General features: G+C 41.1%; 1 protein-coding gene across 2 annotated transcripts in view; it reads left to right on the top strand.

Moving 5' to 3' along the window:
• Positions 1–21,927, top strand: part of DOCK2 (dedicator of cytokinesis 2) — a 2,833,934-nt gene that overhangs the window by 2,426,792 nt on the left and 385,215 nt on the right. For both annotated transcript variants that reach the window (XM_069654309.1, XM_069654310.1), the window contains exon 36: positions 13,381–13,421. In XM_069654309.1, coding sequence (XP_069510410.1) covers positions 13,381–13,421 — 41 coding nt within the window. The remainder of the gene's footprint in view (positions 1–13,380; positions 13,422–21,927) is intronic.

Genomic DNA, 21,927 nt, shown 5'->3' on the forward strand with positions numbered 1-21,927 from the left:
CCTTAGCCCAACTGGAAACATCTACATTTGCAATTTGTGACGGGGCGGCGCCTAAGGCCCTGGACTCAGCAAAAGGGAAAGGAGGCCATTAGAATACTTAATGAAAAGGAAAAAAAAACAAAGACTGAATCTCTCAAACGGAAAGAAAATGGTTCGAGAGCCTTTTTAAGGAATCTAAGAACTCCACCCAGGAGAGACAATATACAGTGCGCTAAGAAGCCTAGAAGAGAACTGATAATGAATGATTCAGACTGTATAGAGATTGGGAGAATTAAACAACTAGAAAATGATATAACAGAGGATAAAGGGGACGACCCTGAGCAGACAGGAAACTTAAGTGACCTCATTGAATTGATGGGAGATGACAGTAAGGAAGAAGATTGTGAAAGTATTAGCGTCTCGGAATGGCAAACCATAGACAATTGGGATACTACGGCCCCAACTGAAAATCCTAAGGACGCTAAGAAGCCAAAGTCCAATAGAAAATCCAATCAAGTCAGCACCAAGGATTTAGAAAGAAGATCCGGACACCCGGGTCCGGACTGTGATCCAGACCAGCAATATACCAAATTTAAAACACTGGAACAAAAAAGAAAAGAACAGGATGATAAAAGGATGATAGAGCGTAAGACTCAGGACAGCCACGACCTAAACAATCAAATGAAAAAAAAGAGAAGAAGCCAACAGAAGCCAAGAAAAGGGCTGTGCCATTGTTGCCATCCCCGAAGAAATCCATCGTATTCAAAGGATGCTACCTAAAACTTGAAAAAGCATCAAATGGTCCTAGAAGGGTGATACTAAATAGGAGCCATGTGATGGAACTCTGTAACCAAGTTTTACCTCCACAAATGATATCGACGGAGGATATATAAATAGTGGAATTTCCAAGAGAACACAGGTTGGACCAAGTCATCCTGCATTTGATGTCTAAGAAGATCAAGCGAAAACTCCTGGCAGCGACTGATATTCTAAAAAAAAGGCGGTATTGGTTGGAAGATCTGGACGATGACTTCAGCAAAGAAAAAGAGCAAGCCACAAGGAGACAAAGTGATGAAGTAAAGGAGGAGAGATCATTGCGAGTCAGAGATATAGATACCGGGAAAAAGTACACAAAAAAAATAGCTCAGACTTGTAGACATTAAGGGAAAAGAATGAAAAGGGTAAAGAAGGTGAACAAAAACAAAAAGGATACCCTACAACAACAAAAACAAGTAAGGAGACACTGAAAACCTTAAGATTCACAGTGGATAATTCTGATAATCCAATGAGGACAAAAAGTAAGTCAAATAAGTCAGACAGCCAGGGAAAGGAATGGTCATGGATGGCAAATGCCCTGAATTCTAAAAAGAAACAATGAATAAGGAGAGCCAGCGGAAGCATACCCTCTGTGCCTCATGGAACACAAGAGGATTTAAACATCTGCTCTCCAAGGACAGTTGTTTCCTGGCCAAATATGATCTCACCTCAATACAGGAGTCATGGCTGAGAGAACCTCCAGTATGTGAGGGCTATGAGGTTTATATCAACCCGGCTAGAAAAGGACCCAAGGGAAGACCTTTTGGAGGCCTAATGATATTAAAGAAATTGGCCTGCCCACTTAATGTCGTAGAACATTTGACACCGAACCCCTAAGTACAAATACTTAAAGTAACATCTGAAGCTATGAAACGAATGGTCTTGATTAACATATATTGGAGTGAGAATATCCCAGCGAGTTTTCTAAAATCAATCATGGATATAATTGATAAATCCATGACGGAGGAAAATGATCAGCTGATACTACTAAATGGCGATCTAAACATCAAACTGCTGGACAAAGATGGTAAAATCAAAGAAATAGAACAGCTACTGGGAAAAGAACAGACATGGATGAAGGAAATGAGAATTTGTGAGATGAAGATGTTAAACGGCCAAAGAAAAGGAGACCTGCAGGGGGCCATCACCTGGCATAGTGGGAAAACGGGAGCATGCCTAGACCATGCCTAGAAAAACTTAGCACTTCGAGAGCAGCAGGCCCAGACGGAATCTCCAACAAACTGTTGAAAGGAAATGGTGAGGATTGGGCGGACTTAATATTTGCCCTATTTAAACAGATCATGAAAACTAAACAAATTCCAGCTACGTGGACGGAGGCCTATATTGTACCAATATACAAGAAGGGGGACAGAGAAAAACCCAGGAACTATAGGCCAATAGCACTCCTATACTCAATTGGTAAGCTTTTTGCATCGCTTCTGCTAAGAGATCTCAAAAAATGGGCCTTACAGGCCATAATCTTAGATGAAAGACAGACAGCCTTTGTTAGTGGAGTTGGCACAGCCCTGAATCTATTTCTGATAAACCTGTTGAAGGCAAACACACTAGCTGGGAAAAAAAGCTTTACTTAGCGTTCATTGATCTCGAACAAGCCTTCGACAGAATTGATAGAGATCGTCTGTGGCTAAAAATGAGGAATTGGGGATGTCCAAAGGATCTATTAGAAGCCATCAAAGCCCTATATACTGGCAATTCAATTAAGATCCAAATCACAAGCAATGGAGGGCTATCTAGGAGGATCAAAACACACAGAGGTATCAAACAGGGCTGTGCTTTAGCACCTTTCCTCTTTGTGCTATACATGGCCGATATGAAAACTGCCCAAGACAACATTTGTGCTTTCCCGCCTAAAATAAATGGATGGGAGATACCATGGATGCTGTATGCTGATGACGTGGTATTTATTGACCAAACACCGATAGGTCTACAAAGACGGATTGAGACCTTCAACAAATACCTATAAGAAAACAGCATGAAGATCAACGTCAAGAAATCGATGATCCTAACCATGAAATCTGGTATGGGGAGGAAATGCGCAGGAAAACCGGCGACATGGGTATTGGAAAATGAAAAATTGGAAGAAGTGGAAACCACAATGTACCTGGGAATAATGATCAATAAAAATTGTAACGAACCGGCACATTATACTCTGATCCGGGAAAAACTTGTGGCCCTGACAAACCAAGGGATTTGCCTACACCGTAGATATGGGAAATTCTCCCTAACCCCGATTGTAACCTTTTTTAAGCAGAAGGTGATGGCAGTAATCACGTATGGTGCAGAGGCACTCCTACTCTAAAATGGGAAGTCTTGAACCTGCGTGAGGCCTACTTTTGGCGTAAGATCCTGCGCCTACCAGCTTCGCTACCGGTGGAACTCATAAGAACAGAGCTTAGGTTACAATCAGTGGCTTCGGTAGCTCTCTGGAAATCTCTAGCATTCTATAGAAAGTGCATTCTGGACAATCCATCCAAGCCTTTTGAAATTTTAGTGCAGAAGGCCACAGTAAAGGAAGATAAGATGCTACTTGATTGGAAAACAAGATGTAAAGCTTGCATGAGCCAGGCAAACCTCTCGGAAGACACCCTAAAGAGCAACCTGGATAAAGCAAAAAAGATCTATCAGGGAAAAGGACTGGGAGGAAAACCAGGATCTAAGATTGAAAAGAAATCTATGCTACAACATCGTTTGGGAAAAAAAAGGCTTGAATATGCTACCTCCTTATCTGCTGAAATTCCCATCTAAGCACTATCAGGACCTACTCCTGCGCTGCAGACTTTACATCTGGCACTGCAGAGAAGTAAAATGGAAAAGAAAGCAAATTGAAAAATCAATAGCATTTTGTAGGTTCTGTAAATCCAAAGAGCAACTGGAAACGATCAGACATGTAATGTTAGCGTGCCCAGTATTAAAATGGAAAAGAGAAATCTATATGGGTAGCTATACAAGATACATAACTAAAGACACAGAGGAGGACATTTGGGAACGTCTCCTAACGGTGGAAAAGGTTGGCAAAACCCTTGATGCATTAAAATTTGTTGAAGCATTGCATCTGAATCAGGAGGAAGAGGAGACGGGACCTTGAGACAATCCCAAGGGGGTTGAGCTGTTTAAGATATTGTTAACCACTCTGGATAAATGAAGCTGGGAGCAATGTTACGATGTAACAAAATGGAACTGAGGGAATAATCTATTGGACTAGTCCCTACTGGACAAAGAGAAACTTAATGTTGAAATAATGAAATTGCTAATGGACTAAGGAAACAATGTTTAAGGTTGAAATATGATTAGAAAACAAAAAAACAAAAAACAAAAAAAGTATGCTTTCAGGTCCTTGCTCATGCTCCTCACACAGGTTTGTTGTAATGCAGTCCAGCAATACAGGCTCTTGCTGCAAGGAGAATATTTTGTATCCCATTCAAACCTAGGTCTGACGCCATGCCGCATGCCCCAAAAAGCAAATCAGAGTACACATTTGTCCTTGCTCATGCCAGGCACCAAAATCCTATCACAATTCTTTATACTTACATTTTGACACTTTAGAAAAAACAGGACAGATTTCCAAAACCATGCTTTGAGGTCCTTGCTGATGTCCTGTCCAGCACTTGCTGTAGCCACAGTAGATTTTTTTCTCCCATTGAAACCTATCTAGATTTTGAAAAATGTTACCACATAGCTGGCCCCTGGTGGCCATGCCCACTTTCACCCCATTGCCGGTCCCTCATGGTCATGGTCAGTAGCCAGATTGGATGGGTCATTGGATGACCCAGATAATCTGGCCACTGCCCTTGGCCACAAGCTATACCTCAGTCACCAAAGGTATATCACAATTGTTTGTGCCTACATTATGACACTTTTCAAAAAATGAAACACTGACACATTTGCAAAACCATGCTTTCGGGTCCTTGCATGAGTTTGCTGCAAATTTATCGCTGTTTTATTCTTTGAAAAGTGTCAAAATGAACATACAAAAAGTAGTCATAAAACTTAGCCCGCACTTGGCGAAATCCATTCAGACTTTGCACACACATTCAAAAGTTACAAGCCATCTAAAAATGTTGAGACCCCCCCTCTAATTTTGCCAACACTTAACAAAACCAAACTTTGCAGAACCATTCAGGGTCAGGTCTATAATTATATTGTAGTTTCATCGAGTGGTGCCAAAGTTATGAGCCCTCCCAAAGCCATCCAAAAACTGTTTTTCACCGACACTGTAATGCAGAAATATGCATGGATGCCCCTCAAACATTTGTAGTGGCATTGGAGAAGAAAAAACACCATATTTTTGTTTTTTCTTTGGGCATATCCCATCCTCATCACCCCTCAACTCCCCAGAGATTTTTTCATTAGTTTGACAAGTGCAATGTTGTGATTTTCAATATGTTTTGACAGCGATGTCTGTGGATTTCGGACGCTATTTGCGAATCCAACATGACGTCCCTTTCAAAAGTTTTGATGCACCTCATATTTTTAATTGACCAGTCAGCGAGCACATATGATGTCTGTCAAGCATCATGCTGCTCTCTTATTGGTCCAGAAGCGTCCCTGGACTTCAAATCAGAAAATGAGTCCGCGGACCAGACCAGATAGCACAAATTTGTTTTACCTACTTTTTGGCCATTTAAAAATAAAAACACTGGATGGATTTACACAAATTTTTACACCGCTTTTGGGACCAAGCCGCCGCTCCTGGTACAAATTAGGTAAATTATCAATCCAGCAATTTGGGCTGTAGGCACGAGCAACATTTATTTTCCATTGAGTCTATGAGGATTTCCACACATTTTAGGAGCCCCCACTATAACTTTGCCCCGCCTGTACCAAACCGCACCAAATTTCACAGAATCATTCTGAGAGGGCCATATCCTTTTTTTTTGCAAAGTCCGGTGACGATTCGTCTAGTAGGGGCAAAGTTATAAGGCACCCAAAAAGTGTTCTTTCTATGAGTTGAGCAACTTAACCATAACTACAGGACCGCTACCGCAGGAACTGAAATATATTTATACGTATTACAGGTACGGCGGTAGCGGCCCTTTAGTTATGATTAAGTTGCTCAACTCATAGGAAGAGCACTTTTTGGGCAGCTTATAACTTTGCTCTCCCTGGTCGAATCCTTACTAAATTTTGCAAAAAAAAAGTAAATGACCCCCTCTGAATTATTTTGACAAGTTTGGTGAGGTTTCATGAAGGAGGGGCAACATTGTAGAGTGGTAGAGGGGGGTCCCACATTGTTTTTTCCATAGATGCAATGGAAACAAAATGGTGCTCACATCTACAGCCCAAACCGCTGGACGGATTTTCACCAAATTTTCAGCAGGCGTGGCGGCTTGGTCTTTTGTAAATTTGGTATAAATCCGTCCAGTATTTTATTTAAAATGAATCAAAAGTAGGTAAAAATAAATTTGTGATTTCTGGGTCCGGTCCATGGACCTACTTGCCTATTCAGTCTGCAGACAGGCCTCTGATTGGTTCAGAAGGCGACATGAGGTCCATGGACTTCGGGCACACCCGCTGATTGGATGGTGAAAAGCATGAAATGCATTGATTTTTTGAAACGCCCGGCATGTTGAATTTGCAATACCGCGAACATCGCTGTAAAAACCTATAAAAAATACAACATTGCTTTTGCAAAACTCATCAAAAAATCTCTGGGGAAGTGGGGGGTGATGAGGATGGGATGGAATATGGGCATAAAAAGCAAACAAAAAGGTGTTTTTCACCCCAAAGTCTTCCGAAAAGCATGGATGTTCGGGCGCAATCCTGTGACATTCGCGAATACTTCAGATGTTCGGGGACATCCATGCCTATTTCTGCATTACTGGGTTGGTGAAAAGCCATTTTTGAATGGCTTATAACTTTGGTGCCACTCAATGAAACTGCTGTTTTGTCAAGAGGGAAAAAAATGAGAGGGGGGGTCCCAAAATATTGTAAAGGCTTATAAATGTGGTGCCATTTGACAAATCCACACAAAAGTTTGCAAAAAGATTTTAGATCTAGATTTTCTTTTTTATAAAGTTTGGTGAGATTTTGTCAAGAGGGGGCTACATTAGAGGGGGGGTCTCAACATTTTTAGATGGATTATAACTTTGTTGCCGTTTGACGAATTTTGACAAAGGTTTTCAGAAAGATTATAGACCCAACCTTGAATGTTTGTGTAAAGCCTGAATGGATTTTGTCAAGTGGCGGCTAAGTTATATGACTATTTTATGTACATACATTTTGACACTTTTTTGAAAAAATAAAACATGGTTGGATTTCCAGCAAACTTGTGTAAGGAGCATTGGCAAGCACAATTTTTTTGACAAGTTTCATAATGTAGGTACAAAATAATTATGATATACCTTTGGTGTCTGAGGTATAGCCAGACAATCTGGCTACTGGTCATGACCACGAGGGATGACAAATGTGGTTAAAGTGGCCATGTCCACCTTGGACCGGCTTTGTGGTAAAGTTATTCAGAAGTGGGATAGGTTTGTAAGGGAAAACAAATGTGCTCGTGGTATTATGGTCATAGGGTTCTCTCTTCACCTTCTGCAGCCTGCCACGGAAAGGGAGGGCCTCTACATGGAGCCCGGCATTCCTTTTCCATGGTGGCCATCTGCAAAAAGGTTTTTCCTTCCTACAGCAGGACACTGCAGGCGTCCTGGTGTAGGAAGAAAAATCCTTTTTTTTATAGCACCCTGGGTTCGTTGGGAACCCAGGGTGCTAATGGATTTCATCCCCCATTGCAGGGGCTGGAATGGGGGATAACGGTAGGCACTTCCTCTACCCCATCTTCTTGGTCCTCTTCATTGTCTTTAGAAGTACTGCACATTTTCTGTTGTGTAGGTCCTCCGGCTGGTGTTGCTGGTGGCTCCTGGGGAGGAGGGATGGCAATAGTTGATGCCATTTTTAAGAAAATTAGCAGTTTTGCTAATATTCTTCCAAGCATGTGCTTTGTACTAGATTGTTAATGGATAATGAGTAAGTATAGGTGTAGGAGTTGTGCAAAGGTACATTTTGAGTTTAACAGTAGAAAATGCAGTTCTGAACTGTCCTCGAAGCACAGACCTGATCGCGAAGTGCAGACGCATTCACAGACAACATTATGCCACGCGTGAGCGCATGATCACGTGGCACTGTCTGGAAGGTCCACGATGACATCAGACGTTTGTGGACGTCGACGGTCACAAAAACAGTGGAAAAAGTTGTAAAAATTGTACAGAAGTGTTAAAAATTATGCTAGATGGGAAATGGCTGAGTTTTAAGCTGAAACTTTGTAAATTGGACAACAATGTTGCTATATTGGGGTAAGTATGATATTAGTAAATTGTAGGAAAAAAGCATGCACTGGTCAAAACCCATGAACTTCACTGAAAAAACTTTACTAAAGGGACGTTATGGTTAAGTTGCACTAATAAAAACCTATGAAATTCAATGAAAAAACATTGTTAATGGGACGTTATGGTTACAAGTAAAACCAAAAAACCTCAGAAATTCGCCAGTTGTGGTAAACTGAGCAACCACAACCCGTGACACCACTGTGCACTGCTAAGACTAACACCCATCATGAACTACTTAATCTAAACAACATTGTATTGGGGTGTTGTTATTAATACAGGAACCTAATCATACATATACATAGGCAATGGCTGTAGCATGCACCATAGAAGTACAATATTTATAATCTTGCAATTTTGGATAGTACAATAATGAATGAATGCTACCTTATCAGAGTTTTGAGTAATCTTAAACATGTAATAACTAGCAAAAAATTCAAGAATTACTACAAACTTGTGCTAGTACAAACAATAGGTATGATGACCCACAATGCATATAAATCATAGGCACATACAGGAAAACTAAAGGAAGAAAGAAACAGCGTCATCAGAAAATGTTAATAACATTGAAGTTTATCTTCATGTATACAAATGAATTGTGTATTTGAGGCCTGCTTACTTCCCCAGCTATTTGCACCATGAGCTGAGACCAAACCCTAAGAAAAGTACTTTAAGAACATATGACGGTTAACCTTTAGATATATAGCACCTTTTGAATTTGAATTTATAGATCTAGATATAAATGTTTTCATAAAGACTGAATGGATTTTGGGTATATGACGATTGTATGTGCATACATTTGATACTTTTGAAAAAATAAAACATGGGTGGATTTCCAGCAAACTTGCATAAGGAGCATTGGTAAGGACCTACAAGCATGGTTTTGGAAATGTGCCAGTGTTTTATTTTTTGACAAATGTCATAATGTAGATACAAAAAATAGCAGTATACCTTTAGTGGCTGAGGGGTAGACTATGGCCATGGGCAGTGGCCAGATTGTCTGGGTCATGCAATAAGGTCATGGTCTGGACAATCTGGCTACTGGCCATGACCACAAGGGACAAAACATGGGATTAAAGTGCCCATGTCCACCTTGGACTGGCTTTCTGGTAATGTTATTCCAAATTAGGATAGATTTGAAAGGGAAGTAAAATGTGCTTGTGGTAATATGGTCATAGGGTTCAGTTTTTGCCTTCTGCAGGCTGCCTTGGAAAGCGAAGAGGGGCCCTGTATGAAACCCCCACCTTCCCTTTCCATGGTGGCCATCTTGGAAAAAGATTTTCCTTGCCACAGGCGTCCCAGTGTTGGAAGAAAAATCCTCTTTTTTAGTACCTTGGGAACATAGGCTGCTAATGGCCTTCATTCCCCATTTCAGGGGCTGGAATGGGGGGATAATGGTCCAGAGACCTCGTTATACACCCTGGCTTCACTTGGGCTGATAACTTGGGCTGCTGGGCCGGTATCCTCCTGGAACGGAGGATGAACGCCACAATATTCCCATTAGCATAACACAAAATCCAAATGGAAATATTGGAAAATCTTATTGAGTCTATGTACTTTACTGAGAAATATAAAGTAGATGGAGCCTATATTTTTTTTTTTTTAGGTCTATTTTTTAACTGTGAAAGTTGGTTCCTAAAGAAACATTTATTTTGTTTTTGGATGCATTGTTTTTTGGCAGGAGAGCTTAGAACGAAAGGTGGGGAGGGAAATGAGGGAAGAGGCACCAAACACTACTATGGAGGGGCAGGTGGACAGGGGAAAAGGTTGCGTGTGTGTTATTTCTAAGGTAGGGGGCAGTGTTTCTCATGCTCCTTGATTACAGCAGTGGTGGTATCTCTTGGGGAGGAGGGATGGATTTAACTGATTCTACTTTAAGATAAATAGCAGTTTTGATAAAAGTATGTACTGTGTACTTGATTGTTAATGGATGAGTAGGAATAGGTGTTGGAGCTATGCAAGGGAAATTTTGAAGTTGAAAGTTCCTAGATCGTAGAAAATTCAGTTCCGAACTTCCCGCGAAGCACAGATCTTATTTTGAAGTGCGTATGGGTTCTCGGACACGCCATCATGCCGCGCGCCAGCATATGGTCATGTGGCACTCTCTGGAAGGTGTGCAATGAAGTCAGATGTTCGTAGACATTATGGCTAAATTGCACTAATAAAAACCTATGAAATGCAATGAAAAAACTTTGTTACGGGGACGTTATGGTTAAGTTGCACTAATAAAAACCTATGAAATTCAATGAAAAAACTTTGTTAAGGGGACGTTATGGTTAAGTTGCACTAATAAAAACCAATGAAATTCACTGAAAGAACTTTGTTAAAGGGACGTTATGGTTAAATTGCGCTACTAAAGACCTATGAAATTCAGTGAAAAAACTTTGTTACCAGTTATTGTAAGCTAAGCAACCATAACTCACACCACCACCGTGCACTGCTAAGACTAGCACCAGGACATCAAAGATGACATCACAAATGTCATTGATGACATCACTGATGATATCACATGTCTGGCTCACTCTTTTTTCCTTTACTGATATATCTAGGCCAGTAACAGTCAGGAACAAAACATTCACTATACTATAGTACAAAGTACTATATTTGTAGACTTCTACTTCAAATATGTTCTTACAGCAATTCACTTAGGGTCCACTCAAAGCATATGAAACATATACAAAGGGGAAAACACAGACTTGGAAGACAGCAATCCTTTCTATGTATGAAGATGATTAGTAAGGTTATCAACACTGTCTTATAGTTGTTGTTTTTATATTACTGTACTTTCTCGGGATATGCTCATATTTGTACACATTGCATTTACACTACTTTCCTTAGGGTCTAGCCACAATATGTGATAGTTATACATAGGGAAATAGTAGCTTTGAATAAGAGCAATAATTTCTGTGGATGAAGATAAACAGTTAGGTTATGAAGATTGTCGAGTAATACTGCTGTTTTTTTTTGTTTACTTCACTTTCCCTGTATATGATCTATTTGTATGTGTTGTTGTCTGTTTATGTTTTGTGTGCAGTAATGCAATAATGTAGTAAGTGGGTTTGATTAGGTACTTATTAAATGTTTCACAGTATGCAAGACTCTAACAAGAAAGCAGTTATAATTTTAGTATTTAACATGGCAAGATTATTAATATTGCATCTCCATCATGCCTGCTGCACGGTATGCCCATGTTACTACATGTGCACCTTGGTATATTGGAAAAAACTTCATAATACAATGCTATTTGGATTAATGCATTACTTAATGCACTACGTACCTCATGATATGTATTCCAATGATCCATGACACTTTTTTATTAACATTACAATAAGAATCCCTTGTACAGACTTGTTATGAAAGGTAAATGCACATGTGATGTCATCAGTGATGTCATCAATGACATTTGTGATGTCATCTTTGATGTCCTGGGTGTTAGTCTTAGTAGTGTACGGTGGTGGCGCGAGCTATGGTTGCTTAGTTTACCATCCATAGCTGGCGAATTTAAGGGTTTTTTCGGTTTTACTTGGAACCTTGGAACCATAACGACCTTTTAACAAAATATTTTCACTGAATATATATATATATATATATATATATATATATATATATATATATATATATGGCAAAAAACATGGAAAGGTGCGCACTCCAGTTCCCTGCATAACCTTCCAGGCCACTGGTGTTCTCCTCCGACCGGTTTCTGTGCCAATACATGTCATCAGGGAGGCTGTCTTAACTTGCAGCTCACAGCAAGTGCAGGTGATGATAATCTGCTGCAAGGGCTTCTGATGGATGTAGTCATCAGGTTAGCAAGGAAAACGCTCACACCCAATCCCACAGTGGAGAAAGGGGGGGGAGTGTAGCCTCCAGTGAGGCACTCCAAAGCTGGGCAAATATCACCCTGGTGCAGCACCCTGTCAGGTCTTGAAGATTCCACCCTTCAAGATCCTACAAAAATGCCAAAAAAACAAGGAAAGGTGCGCACTCCAGTTCCCTGCATAACCTTCCAGGCCACTGGTGTTCTCCTCCGACCGGTTTCTGTGCCAATACATGTCATCAGGGAGGCTGTCTTAACTTGCAGCTCACCGCAAGTGCAGGTGATGATAATCTGCTGCAAGGGCCTCTGGTGGATGTAGTCATCAGGTTACCATGTTTTTTGCCATATATATATATATATATATATATATATATATATATATATATATATATATATATATATATATATATATACTGACCTCCATATTTCTTGTCTCTGTTACCGAGGCATCTACCCCAGGTTGCCATTTACTGTATTGCTGTATTTCCATCCAGTCCAACATGTTATTCTCATATCTATCATTATGGAAAGGTAATATTGAGCTCACACTGGGAAGAATTCTAATTGACCAGTTAAAAATAATTTCCACTGGATTCCAATGTTCCATTGGGGCATATGCATTTTGGTGAAAAATACAACGGAAAATCCACTAGCAATAGACAATACAAACAAATAACAATTTCTAAGATGCATCGGGATTTGTTTCCACATTAGTTGTGCAAAAATTCACACCATGAACTGGATTCAGTAGAAACCATTGGAAACTGGTCTAGTGGCACCTTCACTGGAATTGTCAATGTACATTATCTACTTTGTATCACTTGTCGTGTTTTTAGAATGTTTTAGAATGTTCTCTTAGTAACTGTGCAACCACCCATATGGACATACGGCTCCATTGCATTCAAATCTTTCAATATTCTCCATCCACCATAAACAGGCACATATCTAAAATATCATCTAAATGACTGGTGCCACAATTAATCAAAACCCTGCCAGACTTCCTTAAAGGCACATTCTGCAACCCTTACTCTACTTACTATTGGTGTAGCAGTTGTGGGTACATAGAAGTGATTTGCAGTACTTTACGGGAAAAAAACGAAATTGTCCCTTTAAGGATTGGAGGGTCCAGAGACAATGTAGGAACTTCTGTCAGATTATTTTCAAATGCATATTATAGTTTTAGAACTAAACACCTTATCGGCTTTGATTTCCGAAAGAGCCTAGTGAGGATGTGTGACATAGCTTAGAACAAATGATTGCAAAGACTTAGTTTTACTTTTTTTTACGACATGAAAGCTGCATTCGATTGCATTTCTGACTGTCGGCTCCACGCTGTCTGAAACATCACCATTAGTGCTTCATCTTGGAAATTAATTCAAGCATGCATGCTGAGAAATCGTATTTTAATAAATTGTCTTTGCCCCACAGAATTTCTACAAAGACATTAACCGCGAAGCAATGTACATCAGGTAGGTCGATTGCTCAGCTGACCTTATTTGAGCTGTGCAGTGATATTCCTCTTACGTATGCACGTCTGGTTGAGTATGTGTTGGGCGCCAGAGAGCTCTCCATATATCGAGGCTCCCTTGTGTTTGTCCTTTATGATGTATTAGTTTCTTGGCCAACAGCAACTCTAAGTACATCTTATACATTCACTGCTTGCATGGCATTTTTAGGACTATGGAGTTGCCGCAGTCCGCTTTGCATTTAGAATAGTAGCATTACCACTTCAGCAAAATATGCTTTCATCCTAAACAGGCTTAATATCAATCACAAAAAATGCACTTTGAATATAATATTCCAATGTCTCAGCTTCTTTTCTTTTTAAATTGCATACAATCGAAACATTTATATTTAGATCAAGAGGGTTTCATCTAAGGAGATTAGTAACTGCTGCATGATAGACACGTCTACTTGTACAGCAGAGGAAAGGCCCACCGAATGCGATCACTAGAAGATGGCATTTTCATGTCATGGTCCTAGGTTTATATGTAAGGATGGTCTTTAATAATCATTTGCTTATTGCACTTGACCAAGGTCTGGCTAATTCGATGGAAAGCCAGGTGGTAAAGACTGCCTGATGAATTAGTAGCAATTTCAGAACAGTTCAGAGTTTTCTTTTTATAGGTGTCACAGATGGCACAGAACACACTCCTAGTATCAAGGATGGTTCAAGGGTGTTTATTAAAACATGTGGGGGGCCTATGTCCAGTCCTTACACTCTCACCTCTCTGTGAATGGCCCTCCTAACCAAGGGAACCAGATCTCTTGGTTAGTGCTAGAAATTGTTGACCCCTACTATCTAATATCTGTCTTGATCTGTTGATTTTCTCTCAAAAAGCAGGCTCCCTCAGGGACTTCTTAACTTTCCATACTCTCATCAGATGTCCATGATCTAATAGGAAAGTAGGAGTGTTCCCTACATCTGCTCTGTAAGATTCAACTGGATCCACTCACGGTCAAGCTTACTTCTCCTTTCTACTCTATCCCCTACTCCTTCCACCAACCCCTTGTCCCTTTGCTGTTTCACTTCTCTTATCTACTGCCATCTTCCACCCTTTGATGTTAACTCCTTCCTCATCCCTCTTTCTTTACCACTGCTACCACTATTTATTTTTCTTCGCACTACTACTCCCCTCCTGCTGCTACTACCACTCCTCATCTCACTATTACTATTACCCCCACTCTACTACCACTCCTTCCCCCAATATTGCTATTCCACCCACTCTACTGCCACCCCTTCTCCCACTACTACCCCTCCTACTCCCACTACTACCACTCATCCTCCAACTACTTCGACTACCCCACTCTAGAATCCAGTCAGTCTCCTGTCACTCAGTAGCAGTCTTCTCACCGTCACACCTTATGCTGTCCTTTCTACCCACACGTCTCACACACATGCACACACATGCTATAGAACCACTAACACTCCTACGGCAATGCCTCATCTGCTCCAAAACTCTTCTCCACAATCTGCCACTTTCTCTTTCCTCATGCTGGTCTCTTGATCATGGTCCACCTCCTTTTGTGACCTCACGCGATTCCACCACACTTCCTGTTTCGAGTCTGCTATTTCAATATGCTTCCCTTGCTGAGGGTTGATCAACTGTCCCTACCCAATTTGCTTGCTTCCTTCCCCTCCTCAGGTGAGTATGTGCAAGAAAAAGCTTAAATAGTGGGCCTAGTCCACCCACTTTCTCTACACAGGCAGTACACCTGGGACACCTGGCGGTTCTGGCAGACAGAGTTCAAAGTTTGGTTTTAGGTTCCTATTCTCCATGACCCTCCAGGAAAGACCAGGGAATTTTCCCCTTTTAAGTCCTTTATGGACCAGTGGATCGGGACTACTGTTTAACATAGCTGGTCCCATGTGTTTTTCAGCTGCTTTCGGACGCTGCTTGGCTGTACTGGATATCTGCGTGGTTGAAGCCAGCGCATCTCTCTTGCTGCTCTGCCGTGGTGATCGGGGCTCTGCAACAGTGGAGCTTTGGTTTTGTCAGTAAGCCACATCTGATCTTCCAAGCTTTTCTCTTCATCTACCTTCACTGGCTGCTCTTTTCATCCTGTGGACTCTGTATCCGAAAAGGAAAGAGAAGACATATATATTGGGTCCCTCTCGACTACCACTTCCACCTCAGGGTAAGGATTGGCTCTGGTAACAACCCCATTCAGCCTCCCACCCCCAGCTTAGAGGTGTTCTTCAACCCCTTTTGGCAAGGCCCAATTATTGGTCTTGTTTTATGAGACAGCACCCTTTAAGATTGTAAAAACCCAAATCCGTCACCAAATAATTCAATACGAAATATCATGCAGCAAAGATAGATTCCTGATTCATCTCCATACAGATGTGCAGCGAAGGACTGGGGCACTGGAATAGTATTCCCATCTGAAATTGGGACCCCCAAATATGGAAACCTCTAAGTTGTTATAAGATTTTACACAACAAGCCTTCTAGAGAAGAGTCAGTGTGATTTATTTAGTTAGTACATTAACAATGCATTTCCTGACTGAGCATCCTTCAACCTAAATGATCATGGAATTACAGCATCATTTGAGACCTGTGCAATTCTGCCCAGCCTATGAATGTGGTACAGGCCTTCACCTCCAGGGGATCTTTCAATTGCATTTAAAATAAGCTGATCATGCACCCAGTGCCCATGTGACCCTGATTCTGGTTCTCATGAGGCTAACCACATCTTGTGATGATGTGCTAAATGTTGCCGGTCATACATGCGCTTCAGATAGCGACTTCCATCATACCCGCACAGCCCTATAGGCTCTCATTTGCATGCCAACCAATCAAATCTCTCACCGGGCTACCTCCCCAAAATGGCTGCAGTCAACACTTCATTGGCTATTTGTGGATGCTGTTCTGTTCTATCTGTAGCTCATCCACATCCGCCGTTCATCAGAATTAACATACTTTCATTTCAACATGATCATTTGCTCATTTCAAAAGAAATATATTGGGCACCATACACAGGTGTGAGCTAGGGTTGTAGTACTGCAGAGAACAGTTCTTCTCTTTGAATACTGAGTAAACCAAAAAGAAAAACACCTATTCAGCCCACAACTGTATCCACAGCTCTAGCCAGGATATCTTGAAATTGTAATTGTATACTCCCTTTCACTTATGCCATCCATTTTATATTTTTTATACCACCTGACAGAAGGCATGAAGCATGCTTAAGTGACTCTCATTAAATGGCATGCTAGCACATAGGTCACTCAGTGGTCCACTCCTGTTTAAGTAATAAAACTCTAATATAGTTGATAGTTCAAGTGCATTATTGTCCAACAAGCCGTCCATGGCATAACATACAGCGTTCTAGCATATCCTAAAGCTCAATATCGGTCATTAATTCATAGGGTCACTTTTGTCCCCCTTTTTAAATATGGGAATTAACACTGATCACTTCCAGAAAGGGGGTGCAGGTCCCTGTGATATATTAATGGTAATTGAAAAGGCTAAATGTATAGTTAACTGTCTTCTTTTGAATTCGAAAGGCATATTTGTTTCAGATAGAATGAGAGGTATGTGCGGTATAAGAACAGTATCCAAGTTCCATTGATTACTAGGGCCTCTATGATGTTTCTTTGTAGATGCATGTTTGTCAGCCTTGTTCCATTGAAGAGTCCCTGTGATGGCATAAGATTGCATAGTAGCATAATTACAGCACGTACTTTCCGTTTTAGCTCTTGAGAAGGCATTCGTCCTACAGAGTTCCTGTCTTTATAGACTGCAATGTTCAGCCATTAATTATCTGTTCATTGACACTGGAACCGCCGTTCCCTGTGTGAAGAGAAGTGAGAGTGGAAAGAAGAAACTTGAAATTATTCTGAATGTTTGCAATAGTTTGAGGTGAAGGTGATCTCGTAGAACTGTGCTCATTCTGTTTGTTAAAATGTTACTGTTGTTGAAGTGGAATGGCAAAAAGAGGTGGACTTTGCCATTTGGACAGCAGAGAGCCACCTAACCCTTATAAATTGCATCAGCTGAGTACGGAAACACACCTAAGCATTTTATATATAGACATATTTTCAAAGTCCTACTATGAAGAAATTTGAAGTAACCACTTGCCGGTGAAGCAGACAACAGGAGCTTTACGGATTTGCACTCACCATCCACCATCCACCAACAGCCATTGTTGTCAACACACACGGTTCTAACAGCTATGCTGATGTAACAAAGGCCGGGGCCCTACAATAAGAACCTGTGAGGGAGGGTGCAGATGGGTGTTGACACACTGTAACCAAGCAGTTTTCACAGCTTAGTCTATGTACCTGTTAAGGAAAAGTAGGAATACATAAACGGGAACCCAATATAAGGGATATTAAAAGTGTGTACCCAAATTGAAGAAGTGTTTTAATCAGTGATGTAAATGAAGACAGGAATGGGTGCATCAGAAGCCACTGTTTTAGTCCATTTTATGAATTTTAGTGGCTTTTCCATTAACGCTAAATAGTAAATATTTGCTCAACATAATAAGATGTTTATGTTTCAATCATCTATCAAATCCTAATATGTTTAAGCTGTTCCTTGCCTTTTTTCATTTTAATTGTGTTGGTTTGTTTGTATATTGAAGGAAAGGGGCTTATGGAGTAGTGGGACACTTTACACAGTAATGTTGAAGGGTGGTGCAGTCGTGGATGTACAGGTTCAAAATGCATTATTGGGTGTTTTTACAGATGGCAAGGTGGTGATTATGACTTTGTTGGGGGTTAGAAGCTTCCACTGTGTTAACAGGCTTTAAGGTGCAACGTCCATGGTTGCAAATAATGGTGGATAGTGGACAGAGGCGTGTCTGTTTTTGATATAATAATAACAACAATAATAATAATAATAATAATAATAATAATAATAATAATAATAATAATAATAATAATAATAATAATAATAATAATAATAATAATACACTATTTATATAGCACTTGTATCCTTGGAAGGAGTATTTCCTTGTCTTTCTTTGTTGAACTGCTGTGCTTCAAGGCACTTGGTATAATTTCATATGTGGGGGTTTGTTTCCCCAGGCCATCGAAGGTACTTTTTTGGGCTGAGAGTGTACCAGCTTCCGTAACTTGTCTCTGGTGGTCTAAGATGTTCAAGAAAACAATACTGTCACAACTGCCAGTGCACTGTAGTCAACTGCAACTTGTGGATGTGTAAGCCTATCAGCTCCATTCACCCTCGTGCAGCTATGGGATATTGGCTACATGGGGCCCAGGAGGGTTTCTAGTGCTCTCGGGTGTCTCTGCCTGCCGTGCTTGAACAGGGTGCCCAGGGACATTAATTGGTCTTTCCTCCCAGTCATCTAAATCCTGTGCACTGGAAAAATAAAACAGAAACTGGCGCGCTTCATAGGATAGAGGTATGGCTATAGATAAGGGTCTGCAAGCAAGCATTCCATAACAGGGGGGTGTAGGAACTTGGGACTTGGGCCCTCTTTGCTGCCATTGTCCACCTCATGGGCAGGACTGGCTTTGGATGGCACCCTTACAGTCCTCCCGCTTTCGGTTGGGAGGAGTCCCCAACTTCAGATATTGGGCCTCATTAGGACCCTGGCGGAGAGGGTTTTACGCCAGCGTAGTGCATGGCGTACCTCTCCGCCATACTACGAGTTGCCGTAGCGCCATGGCGGCCTTTTCCGCCTGGTTTTACCAGGCGGAGAAAACCATGGCGCTACGGGACCTCGTTGTTAATTACGCCACCGTATTTTACGGTGGCGTAATTAACTCCTTCCCCACTCCCATTATACCCTATGGGGCAAAAATGGGAATGGGGAAGGGCAGAATGGGGATTGGGGATTTACCGCCCCGCCAAGGTCGGAATGGGGCGGTAAATCCGCCAACCCCCATGGCGCTATCGGCGGCTTTCCGCCATGCTTCGCGGTGCATTTAGCACCGCGAAATCCGCCTGGGTCGTAATGAGGCCCATTGTCTTGGTGTTGTAATAAGCTTTAATGCATAGATTGAGAACTTGCATGTGTAGCATGCAAATGCAAGTACTGCCATGATTTCTGGGTTTTCTTAGAGCATCAAATGCTTTCTTGCTTTCTGATTTGATGCATTTTGGTGTTCAGAGCCTGTTTGCATTAAAATATGCTGCAGAATTTGTCATGTGAATTGCCATATGAGCATTTGTATTCTTTAATAAATTAACAGGTGTGTTAGACGGTTAGATAGTGAGAGCAAGGTTGCTGCTGCTAAAATGATACTGTGAAGCGGATCAGAGAAACGTGCTGTGTGTGTGGCAGGGCTCTACATATTAAGAAACATGGAGTTTGGTATATATTACAGGGAGTTCATGTTAGTTTGTACTTTGTAACATGTAACATGTACTTTGTAGCAGAAAGCGAGTACTCCATTATTATTTAAAAAAAATATATGTATTAATGTATTTGGAAAACTTTAATTCGCATTCAAATATAATTAAATCGACTGTGTCTCCTAATATGGGAAGACCCACGTCCATACACATTGATCTTTCTTTACAACCATGAACACCTTCACCATCATGAACTTTTAAATGATTGCTTAAAAACGCAATTGATGAAATAATTATGGTATAATAGGAAATCTAGGATGGCTCCCTGGCATCATAGGGTCATATTTCCACTTTAAAACATTGTATTTGGTTCTGATTAGTCGATCTTCGAGTGAGTTCATTTGCTACAATTCAGAAACTAAACAGTATATTCTGTGCATTTGAATTGAAATGAGACAAGTGTATCAATACATGTCTTCTGCATCCAACATGTCATGTTTCAGTTTCCATATCTATAAATGCGGAACATTCTTCAGGGGTATACAGCTAAAGGAGCCACCTGACAATTGTAAGGTAATTTTGCCTGAATTAGAACATTAGTAACCGTAAGCAATCCACAATCCAGTGGTCATAGTGTGTAAAATCTTCCATGTCCAAATTTACATTTCTAGTAGCACTATTACTTCCTACCAATCACAGGAGGAGAGGTCAGGCAGAGAGCTCTCAAGCAGGTCACGTAAATTCCTTCCAAGACTGTTATTGTCACTCTCTTTATATATATTGGGACTCCATCCCAGAACCCGTCTCAGTGTGGCATCTCTGTGATACATAACGCTCACTCTGCGTCATCTGTTTTCTCGTGGATATATCCAGGTGACGGACCCACCGCTATCATTAACTTAGATGTTCCCTACATGTACATTGTATTGTTTAAATACCCCTTCTGCTCTTGAATAACCTTATTGATGTTGCTCGCTGGGACCTTCAGTGACACGTGGTTTCTCCTTTCAGTATCCCGTGTCATGAAGGCAATTCAAGAGCGTAATCTCTTGCACCAGATCTCTTGCACAGTGGTCTTTAAGAGCAGAGCCCTGTCAGAGTAGAGGTAAATTGTGAGTCTGCCAAGTGCAGGAACCAGACACTGCTCTGGGGGTCAAAAGCAAAAATGGGCCTAAATGAGTGGTGACGGTATGAAGGAAAAGGAAGGTGAGCTCACAGAAAAATACATTGACAAGTGTATTTGGGTAACATAACTGGGGTATGAAATATTTGTGTGCATGGATACATGTGTGGTTACTGAGTACTTGACCATTTGACTGAGGTAAGAGAAGAGAAGGCTATCTGGGATGTTAAGATCACTGTCATGAAGCTCGAATGTTATCAAGCAATTACTGGTTCTAGGCTTCAAATAATGACTGGATGTGTGATGGCCTTTAGATGTGCTCAACACTGCCAATGATATATGGATGCTTCAGCACCTGAGGGTTAAATTAGATTCCCATGTGATAAAAAGAGAAGGTCATCTGGTGGCTGAACTGACTGACAGAGTTGTCAGCGCCAAAAGTTGAACATGCCTAGATGAATGTGGGAGGACACGTGTGTGAGAGAAAGAGTGAACCAGAAATGACTCACACCGGCAAGTGCCAAACCCAACTTTGTCACCAAGGGATGACCCGCCTGAGTAGCAAGCATGCTTGTCCAGAAAAGGAATCTAAGTGGTCCATGGATTGCTATTAAGTTCTCCTGTGTCACATGCACTATAAAGGATTGTGCCTAACTGAACACATCTGTCCTACATGAAAAGGACCCTTTGCTCATTCAAAATGGCTGACTTTATGTGAGCCTGAAAGAGGCTTCCTTAGGAAGGCTTGCCCAATCCTCTAGAGCAGAATCTTAGTGTGCTTGGAATCGAATTGGAATGCTAGGAAGGAGGTAGGAGATCACAGGTGGAAGGACTAAAACAGAAAGTTAGGAATATTTTGATAACATGTTTTTTTGTTGGTGAATAACAGTAACATACCACAACTGCCCAATTGGAAAGGGGTACATTCATTCCATGATGGCTCCCAATGTAAACAACACCAATTTTTGATGCCCATAAACCCAAAGCCTCTCAGCTAGCATCAAAGCAAAGTAAGCCAAAGAATACGGGGGCCAGCCTCTTGAAAGTGGGTAACCTGGGTAGTTGGCTAATTAAAGCATGAGGACTC

The sequence above is a fragment of the Ambystoma mexicanum genome, chromosome 3q, assembly GCF_040938575.1.
Source record: "Ambystoma mexicanum isolate Mex_15411 chromosome 3q, UKY_AmexF1_1, whole genome shotgun sequence".
Classification (NCBI taxonomy): domain Eukaryota; kingdom Metazoa; phylum Chordata; class Amphibia; order Caudata; family Ambystomatidae; genus Ambystoma; species Ambystoma mexicanum.